Below are 10,732 nucleotides of genomic sequence, written 5' to 3'. Positions count from 1 at the left end.
AGATAGACAGATTCATTGTTATTTAAATTTTGTTCCTCTAGAGAACACAGACTAATACAAGGGGTAAGAAAAACAAAGGTATCATTATCAAGTATACCTGGACATGGTAAACTGTGTATCTGATAGATATTGTGAAATTCAGATATAATACACTGTGTTTTTCTTTACTTTTAATGTTTCTAAAAAGTTAAAACACTTTTTTGATACCAGAGTTTGATGGCTACTCTTAGCTGTAAATTTGATTACATCAGGAATGAACTATAATCCAAAAAAAAGAGGGCACACCTGTGAGAGATTTTCTGTTTGGTTCGAAGTGGGTGAATCCATTTCTAGTTTGGACCACTGAGTCATAAACAGATGTACTTTTGATCTCCAACTAGAGGCAGGAAGATAAATCCTTTTGTTCTGGATCTTGAGGCAGGAAGACACACCCCTTTAATCCAAATCTTAAATTGGGAAGACACACATTTAATGGGCCACACAATTTGCCAGGAGTCTAAACAAGAAAATAGAAGAAGGAAGGTCATGCTCTTCTTGCTTGCCTTTTCATTGTTAGCATATACAATGCTTCACTGGCAGTGGAGAATATTTCTTCCTGATTCCAGCATATACAGAGAACCAGCTGAGACACCCAGCCTTATTGGCAACAGCAGCTACTAGATTCCTGGATTTATCCATTCACAACTAGCCAATATTGGATTAGCGAGACTACAATCTGTAAGACATTCCAATACATTGTGTGTTTGTGTGTTTGTGTATGCATAAAGATAGATAGATAGAGACAGAGACAGAGACAGAGATAGAGATAGACTGAGACAGAGACAGAGAGAGGGATATTCATTCCACAAGTTCTGTGACTCTAGAGAACCATGACTAATACAAGGGTATGTTGCATTAATAGGACTTTATAGGTATTCTTGAATTTTTGACTCCATATATCTATCCAGTAATCAGAAAATCAAATTATACTATGATATTGATGTGAAATGTTCATGGAAAAACCATTTTTCTAAAATTCATATGTAATATTTTTAAGTAGACTTGGACCACAGCAATGTAAACACTTCATTTATTTATGATTCTTTTTTTGTGTGTGTTCATAGGGGTAGATACCATGTACATTGAGTGGGAAGAAAGGGGGTGAGTCAATACCCTATTGTAGCATGAATCTTAAAGAGTCATTAATAAAAATCAAACCTGAGGCCAGTTATTGGGGTGAAATACTGGATGGTCAGAGAGACAGAACAAGCCACAGCTACCCCACCTCACTGGATCCTCAGCTGGTCTTGTTTCCTCAGACTGGAGGCCTCTGAGTCCTCATCCCAATGGCTCTCACCTGAATTGCTGCTCGAAAGCCTGAAGCTTGACCAGCTAAAAGCTTAACCAGCCAAATGCTTCTAGTTTCTGGTCCTCACGCCTTATACATCTTTCTGCTTTCTGCCTCACTCCCTGGGATTAAAGGCTCACTTTCTGGGATTAAAGGTGTGAGTCACCATGCTTGGCTGTATCCTTGAACACATGGATTTCTGCCTCTGGAATGCTAGGATTAAAGGCATGTGCTACCACTGCCTATTCTCTATGTTTAATATTGTGTCTGTTCTGTCTCTGACCCCAGATAAGTTTATTAGGGTGCACAATATTTGGGGGAACACAATACCACCTCATTTCCCCTTTTTTGTCTAAAATTTAAAAAAAGCTTATAACTAATACAAGAAAAACTATCCAATATGTATATACAATATATACAATCAAGAGTTACATTAACGGTGTTAAGTCCATTAACATTTGACAGATTCAGATAAAAACTCCATTATATATATATATATATATTAACAATGTCCAGTCCAGTAACATTTGATAAACTCAGACAAAAAATTTTCATTACTTATCCTATTTAAAACAAGTAGTTCCTTTTTAAAAGTAGATTCAAAAATTAATCTTTTTATCTTACCATATTCATATTTTCAAAAAAGTTGCAATAATCTACCTCTTGTCATTTTTATAACTTCCCCTTTTTCTTTGCAGGGTAGATTCAGTGATCTACCTATTTATCCTATTATTTCTTTATAAGAGTCTATTTCTATATCTTTTTTCTCAGAGTAGATTCGATGATCTATCTCATATCTATATTCTCTTTTTCTTTTTGCTTTCTAGGGGTGAAGATATTTTTAGGGAATCATGAAAAGAAAATTTTTGGGTTAATTGTCAAGTCCTGTATCATTTCTTCAGTCTCTGCATATTGAGAAAGTGCAGGGCTTGTTTAAAATCCTTGTTCAAGTAGTCTGTCAGGCTGGATCATCTCAGCTAGCCATCTTGAAATTGTCCTGAGCAGTTTGTAGTCCAAAGTCAATCTTTTGGTGGTATTAATCAGCTTAATGGCTTTACCATAGTCCTTGTGGAATCATCATTGTGGAGTCCTATCATCTTTTTTAAGATTTCAAAGTCACTGTTATGGTCATGCTTCACTGCAGACTTCTTTTTTGGTGCCTTCTCTGTGGTTTGGAGCAATCACAGTCTGATAAATGTCTGTCTCTCAGAACCATGAGTGTTCTTCCCTAGAAGAGAAAATCTTTACAGCAATTTCTCCCCACCATTTGTCTCACCAAATGTTTCCAAACTGACCTTTGCTGATGCTTTCTTGTAACACGATGGTCCTGGCAATTCTTCTCTGAACAAGCAGTAGTAAACCTTTCTTCCCAGGTAGCAACATCACTGCAGTCATCAACATGATGAGGAGAAGCCAGCAACTCAGAGCAGCAGCTTTGCCTCCATGGTCCCACCACTGTTTGTCATTCAGCCTGGGCAGAAGCTTCTCTCAAGCCTCCTAGGCCAGCCTCAAACTCGGGATCCTCCTACTGGTCGAGTGTAGCTTGGGCCTGAGCTGGGGCCCACAAGACCACAGACAAACAGCTTTTCCATGAATTCGTACAATGAACGTTGGGTGCCAGATGTAGCATGAATCTTAAAGAGTCTTATTAATAAAAATCAAACCTGAGGCCAGTTATTGGGGTGAAATACTGGATGGTCAGAGAGACAGAACAAGCCACAACTACCTCACTTCAGCAGATCCTCAGCTGGTCTTGTTTCCTCAGACTGGAGGCCTCTGAGTCCTCATCCCAATGGCTCTCACCTGAATTGCACCTCACCATATCCCAGCTACTTTAATTAATCCCTAGTCCTGAGAACCCCAGAACTCTCCTGGAAAGAAAGAAAGGGCAGGTCACAAAGGACTGCCACATTGTCAGTTCCCCAGAGGAAATGTTTGGAGTGCTTTTATTGAAACATTCAGAAAAAAAAATAATCAGGTATTTTGGTCAATATTGGATTTTTAAATACTGTTCCTTGTGGTGATGATGGGCAGAGATTGGGGAACCTGTCATAGACTTAGTTAGAGCTATCCTTCTGGTGTCAGAGGTCAAATGTGTGAATCCAGGAGAAGCAATCCCTAGTGGAGTCCAACAGACTTGATGCAGGGGCAGACTTCAAAAAGATGTCAGTATTTACCCATGATAGAGATGTATGGCCTGGACACAGTGAAAAATCAGGAGGCAAAGGCAATACTGAGGGACATAATTGGCTAAGATGGTCTGACTGTCTCAACACCAGAAGCAAAATTCCATTCATTTCAGCAGGAGTGGTAGTCGCCCTAGGTAAAAATGACACAGAGGAGACTGCTTGAATCCAGCATTTTTTTTTTTTTTTTTTTTTTTTTTGGTTTTTCGAGACAGGGTTTCTCTGTGTAGCTTTGCGCCTTTCCTGGAACTCACTTGGTAGTCCAGGCTGGCCTCAAACTCACAGAGATCCGCCTGCCTCTGCCTCCCGAGTGCCACCGCCTGGCAAATCCAGCATTTTTGTCCAACGTGGGAGTCATAAAAATGTCCCACTTCAAAATATAAGAAAATAAATAAACAGCCAAACCATAAATAAATTAGTTAATTAATTAATAAATAATAAATAAAAAACACAACCCACTCTTGGTATCCTCCTCCTATCTTCTTAGGCTGAGGCTGTAGACATCAGAATTTGCTTTCAGCTTGACTTAAAGAAGGAGAGATTTTTACAACAGGCAGATCACCCAACAAAAAATTCTGTTGTCAGTGTTAACGTGACACAACTGAATTCTCAGTATTTTATACCAGAATTTTGGTTAAATTACAGCTGTCACAAAACTGGAATCTGCAAGACTTCAGATCTGATTACATCTGGAAATCACATTCTGGGTGTTTCTACTCAAGGAGTCAGTTACTGAGAGCAAAATTCTTTGGATTATTACTTGGCTCAGTAGGGAATTATAGTGGCCCAAAGTTGTTCCCTTTTTATAACTCCAACTGACTCATCAAAGAAGATCATGGTAAATCCTACAAGGAATTGTGATGCATTGTTGGGATGATCCAAAGTGCAGTTTTCTTGTGATTTCCTCTTATTTCATTGACCTCAAGAAATCCTGGGTCCTGGCTCCTTTGTTAGGTGATTCAATCACCCACTGGATTTTTTTTCTTTCTTTGTTTTTCTTTTCTTCTTTTATTTGAGCTTCTTTTTTGAAGCAGATAATTTTTAATTTTTATTACTTGTACACATAAATTGATTAAGAATTTTAAACTTTAATGTCAAACATTTAAAACCTGAGAATGTAGAAGCTCATCAATTAAGAAGGAGTCAGAAATTGTACTGTGATATACTGAGAAATAGAGCCATTGATTAGTTTTTGTAAGGACATTTTTAATTTCAGATATTAGAGGCAAAGGAATAGTCAATCTGAGACTTTATGAAATAGTAAGGCTCTTCTGTGAAAAAGAATTTAACCTGTGACACCTTGGATATTTTCATGGTGGCAGCTGGATCCAGTGTTTCCAGGGAGAAGAGAAGTGGGAGTTGAGTTGAACACTGTTAATTGACTTAATCAAGCATACCAATACAAAGATACTTTCACAAAAATAACTCATGATCTTCCCACTTTACATGATTTAATTAAACAAAATCCCTTCGTAGATATATCCAGTGTTTTGGGTTTTATTTAATTCTAGAAATAGTCATGTTTCAACAAAAAGTAGAGATCCTAACTTCAATTAGGTAATTGACACTTTATTTAAATAGCTGCAACAGAAATCTGTGTCTGTTATCCTATATTTTCTAGTCTGTACATCCATGTTGTGCATCAGTGAGTTAATATTGGAGACTTTCTTACATAAATGAACTGAGAATAGCTAGAACTCAGGAGCTATGTTCCAAAAGCCTTCTCCATCTTTTCTACTAGTCCTGCCACCAAAACCTTGATCCCTAAGACCTTCTTAGCTCCTTCTGGAGCTTCCAGAAATGTCTGCTTCACCCAATGGATCTACCCACTTGTAGTCGCAAACTGTATATGGAAACAAGGACCCTGATGAGGCAGGGCTCATTAGAGAAGAATGTATAGATATCTCTGTATATCTAGAAAGGGAATTTACTAGACTGACTTACAGGCTGTAGTCAAGATTATCCAACAACTGTTGCCTATGAAAGGAGTGCCCAGGAATCCAGTAGGCCTTTAGTATTCTGCCCTGGATATATCGGCTGCTCTCCAGTATTTCATGGAATGCCAAAGAACCAAAGAAATAAGCTCTAACACCTGAGAAGGAAGGAAATGACTTGCAAGCAAGAGTAAGGAGGCAGAGTAAAACTCTTCTTAAACGTACAAGTAAATAGGCATCCAAGAGAAGGTGTACACCAGAATAGAGGTGGGTCTACCACCCTCCAAAAGATCTGTTATAAAGGAGTCTCTTCCCACTTCAAATATCTGAATTACAAATGGGTCCTCCCTCTTCAAGTGATTTAATTAAGCAGAAAGTCCTCACAGGTGTGCCCAATGATTTCTGGTTTTTACTTAATTTCTGATAAGGTCCTGTGGGTATCTAAAATACTCACCACAAATATAATACCTTTTGTAAACAAAACACACCATCATTTCTCACTTAAGGAAATGGAGGAAAGGAAACATAAATATCTGCTTAACTACATTTCTAACAAAATGCAGATAACATTTCATGTGAATTAGAACACTCATTTCTGCAACTAGTCATAGAGCATGAGCTTGGATTTATAACTAAAAAGCATTAGAAATTCCAAAGGCAAAGAAAGATGTTTAGAAAAATATTGAACCTTTTTCACTGTAGAATTACTCTCAGTGATACTGAGATATTCTCAGTATTTTTCTATCACTTTGACTGAAAGTGATTAAAAAGAAGAAAATGTAGTTACTGAAATGAGTTTATTCTCTCAGTAAGAAAGGAAAAATTAGCTGGTCATAGTGGCTCACACCATTAATCCCAAGACTCAAGAGGCAAAGGCAGGTTAATTTCTGAGTTCCAGGACAGGCAGAACATACAGTAAGGCCCTGTCTCTATCTGAAATACAAACAAACAAACAAGGAAAGGATAACTTAAGAAGATCCCCTTAGGCAAAATAATAGGTCATTAGATCCATCAGTAGAGTTTCATATTGCCAACATTTATTTTGTTATTATCTCCAAACAACATTAGCAAATATTTGTTGTTGACATTTTTTTGGGTAGAAAACAATACAATTTTATTAAGGAAGATATCTTTTGTGGACAGTCAGGTTCAACCATTGGGAGAAGATCTACTACAGATCATCTGGTGTTTCTTGAGGTAATGCAATCTGGAAAAATTCTTGTTGCACATGGTACAAAAGTAGGGCCTCTCCCCACTGTGCTTGCTTTGGTGTCTTCTGAGATCTACTGACCTGAAAAAGGTCCATGAGCATCCAAACTCTTTGCACACATAAGGCTTCTCCCCAGTGTGTTTCCTCACATGGTCTTTGAGGTGGAATAAATTTGTGTAAGCTTTATCACATTTCTGGAAGGAACAGAAATATCGTTTCAACCTGTGATCCTTCTTCTGGGACATATGATTAGGAGTATCTGGGTCTGACTTCTCTTGTGGAAAATGTCCTTGGCCTGAAGGAAAAACTGAAAAGCTCCCCAGAGGTTGGTTTTGGTCCAAAAAGGAACTTGAAGGGTATGCGGATCCACATACATATGGGGTTTGCTTACCAGATGAAGTTCTCTGAGGACTGTGGGTTCCTTCAACATTGGGTGATCTCTTCTGACCTGGGCAGACATTCTCATCTACAGGTGTCATCTCCATCTGACCAAAGTGGAAAGTGTCTTCAAAACTGGCAGTTTTCTCAGGAGACAGGAACAGGTTCTCCTCTTCACTAGAGTTTGTCTTCTTGTTCCCATGATGACTTGTTTTAAATCCAGGAGTTTGCATCTGCCAGTCATAGAGAGGCTGGCCACCAATTGGACTTGTCACCTGAGGATCTGCACAGAGAATTGGATCACCTCTGCAGATTGCTGTCAGATACCCATGAAGGGAGTGTTCACCACCTAGGATTTTCTGCTGACCTCTGTAGATATCCTCAGCACTGGAAGATGTCATCTGACCATAATGGTTTATCTGGTATTGGGAGTCTGTCATCTGATCTCCATAGAACATCCTATCCTTGGCCATCTCAGGAATGCTGGGCCCTTGCTGAAAGTCACCTGTGGTTTTTTCCTGTTCCCCACAGGCTTCAAAGATATCCTTGAAGAACTCTTCAAGTTCGTCAGCTGTTTCAAGAAAGGAGGACATCTTGCTGAACTAGATTTTCAGTCTTGAGAATGTAAGGTCTTTGAAGGTACTCAAATACAGGAGACAGACCTAAGGGTGGTGGTTGCCCACAGCAGAGTGAGAATGTCAGCTGGAGGCCACTGCTTCAGACCTTCAGGGTCTTTGATGCACGAGGAATGAGAGAAATGAACTCAGCTCCAGAGCTCTCTAGTCCCAATTTATATAGCTAGGTCAGATATGGGTAGGGCTTCAGTATGCCACACCTTACAGGGGGTGGAGCCCCACACCTAAGGTACTTGCTTAAGCTTTTTTTTTGTATTATTAATTTTTTTAAAGTTTTTTAAGTATCAAACAAAGTTTTCCACTCTTTCCTCTCATTCTGCTCCCTTGCCTTACCTCTTGTCTACCCCTAACCCCAATCCAAAAAGCATTCTCTTGTATTTGGGGGAATGTGTCCTTGCATAGGCATATTTGATTAAATCACTTATCAGGTGTTCAATCAACACCTATTTCTTCTCCTCTCCTTGGAAGCTGGGGAGTCAGCTCCCACCATGAAATTTTCCAGGATGTCAACGGTTAAATTCTTCTTTACAGAAGATTTTTACTATTTCATCCTGGTCTCAAATTCACCACTCTTTTGCCTCCAATGCCTGAGGGCTGAGATTCATAATGTCTGCACAGTAACTACCCAAAGTCTATATTTTTTAGTATATCACAGCAAAGCTTCAGACTCCTTCCTAATTGATGATCTTTTACATCCTCAGGTTTTAAATACTTCATTTGTAAGTTTAAAATTGTTAATCAATGCATACAAGTAACAAAAATAAAGGCTTCTGCCTAAAAATCAGGGGGGGGGAAGTTAAGAAAAATTCAGTGGCTTCTGGTGATATTGTTTTTATTAATAAGAACTCTAAGATTCATGCTACATCTGGGACCCAACTTGTCAGGTATGAATACTCAAAAAAGCTACTTGGCTGTGGCCTTGCAGGCCCCAGCTCAGGCCCAAGCTACAGGAGGCCAGTTGTGGTAGTGCAGGTACATAGGATTTGTTGAAGAAGGCCGAGGAGAAGCTGTAGCCAGGGCCAAGTCACAAAGGGTGGCAGTGGGACCAATGAGGCAGAAAGTGCTGCTCCTATTAGCTGGCTGCTTCACATCCTGTTGGTGACTATGGTGATGCTACTAACTGGGATGAGGGACTAAGAGTTTACTGCTCCTTTTTCAGAGATGATTTGCCAGGACCACTGTGTTACAAGAAAGCATTGGCAAAGGTCAGTTTGGAAAAGTTTGGCAAGACAAATGGTGGGGAGAAATTGCTGTGAAGATTTTCTCTTCTAGGTAAGAACGTTCATGGTTCTGACAGACAGACATTTATCAGGCTGTGATTGTTCCAAACCAAAGAGGAGACACACACACACACACACACACACACACACTCACAGAGAGAGACAGAGACGGAGAGAGAGACAGAGAAAGAGAGGAGAGAGAGAGAGAGAGAGAGAGAGAGAGAGAGAGAGAAATTAAAAAAAAATATTCTGCAGGAAACCATGACCACACCTAATAGCAACTTTGAAATCTTCTAAAGGAGGATGGGAACCCACATTCAGGATTTCACATGGAGTATGGTAAAAACCATTAAGCTGATTAACACCACGGAAAGATTGGCTTAGGCCTATAAACTGCTTAGGACAATTTTGAGATGGCTAGATTGAGATGATCCTTGTTCACAGACAACTAAAGCAAAGACTTGAGACAGACCCTTCATTTTTCCATTATGCAGAGACTGAACAACAAATGATACAGCTACCTCTCCCAGGACTTGACAATTAACCCAAAGAATTTCTTTTCAGGATTTCCTAAAGATGTCTTTGCCCCCATAAAGCAAAAAGTGATTTTAAGAAAATGACGCCCACATTCCCAAAGGTGGGGTGGGTGGTTTTTGGTCATTCAATAGCTTATGGATAAGTGTCATTGTTGACGATGGTTGATTTACAAGTTGTTAATTGTTAATGGTCAAAAAAAATGCTAAACAAATCAGATTAGATACAGGGTTCTCATTTTAAAAAAAGAAAGAAGATATAGAAAAGAGTATATCATTGAATCTACTCTGATAAAAGGTAATATATGGATATGATAAGATAAAAAAGGGAGATTATTGAATCTAATTTTAAAAAGAAACTACTTGTTTTAAATTAGATAAGTAAGGAAAATTTTTCATCTGAATTTGTCAAATGTTAATGGGCTGGACGTTGTTAATGTATATAATAGAGTTTTTGTCTGAATCTGTCAAATGTTAATGGGCTAGACATTGTTAATGTAATTCTTGACAATATATATTGTATATACTTATTGGATCTAGTTTTTTGTATTAGTTATAAGCTTTTTAAATGTTAGACAAAATGGGGAAATATGGTGATTCTGTGTCCCCCAATATATTGTGCACCCTAATAAACTTATCTGGGCTCAGAGAACAAAACAGCCACAATATCAAACATAGAGGTTAGGCAATGGTAGCACACACGCCTTTAATCCTAGCATTCCAGAGGCAGAGATTCATCTGAATCTCTGTGAGTTAAAAGCCACACTGGAAACAGCCAGGCAAGGTGACACACACCTTTAATACCAGGGAGTAATGGCAGGAGGTAGAAAGGTATATAAGGCGTGAGGCCCAGGAACTAGTGTGGTGGTATTATGTTCCCCAAAATATTGTGCACCTTAGTAAACTTATCTGGGGCCAGAGATGAAACAACCACTATATACAAAGGCAAAATATTGGTGGCACTCACACCTTTAATCCTAGCACTCCAGAGGTAGATATCCCTCTGGATCTCTGTGAGTTCAAGGACACACTGGAAACTGCCAGGCGTGGTGACACACGCCTTTAATCCCAGAAAGTGAGCCTTTAATCCTAGGGAGTGGTGGTACAATGCAAAAAGGTATATAAGGCATGAGGACCAGAAACTAGAAGCATTTTGGCTGGTTAAGCATTTGGCTGGTTAAGCTTTCAGGCTTTCGAGCCACAGTTCAGCTGAGAGCCATTCGGATATGAGGACACAGAGGCTTCCAGTCTGAGGAAACAAGATCAGCTGAGTAGTTGGCCAGGTGAGGTTAGCTGTGGCTTGTTCTGT

The 10,732-nt window shown here is 39.1% G+C and overlaps 1 protein-coding gene across 1 annotated transcript; it reads right to left on the bottom strand.

Annotated features, from left to right (window-relative positions):
• Window positions 1-6,596: 6,596 nt before the first annotated feature.
• Window positions 6,597-7,628, bottom strand: LOC114698345 (Kruppel-like factor 18). Its single transcript, XM_028876987.1, has one exon. It carries the CDS (start codon window positions 7,626-7,628, stop codon window positions 6,597-6,599), a length of 1,032 nt encoding a protein of 343 aa, XP_028732820.1.
• Between the last annotated feature and the right edge of the window lie 3,104 nt (window positions 7,629-10,732).

Source organism: Peromyscus leucopus, chromosome 2 (assembly GCF_004664715.2).
Source record: "Peromyscus leucopus breed LL Stock chromosome 2, UCI_PerLeu_2.1, whole genome shotgun sequence".
Taxonomy (NCBI): Eukaryota; Metazoa; Chordata; class Mammalia; order Rodentia; family Cricetidae; genus Peromyscus; species Peromyscus leucopus.
The sequence above is the reverse complement of the archived record's forward strand: the minus strand, read 5'-3'. Positions and strand labels throughout refer to the sequence as shown.

Bases quoted from the DNA above. Each gene is read 5' to 3' on its own strand.
- LOC114698345 (XM_028876987.1), bottom strand. From the start codon at position 7,628: ATGTCCTCCTTTCTTGAAACAGCTGACGAACTTGAAGAGTTCTTCAAG.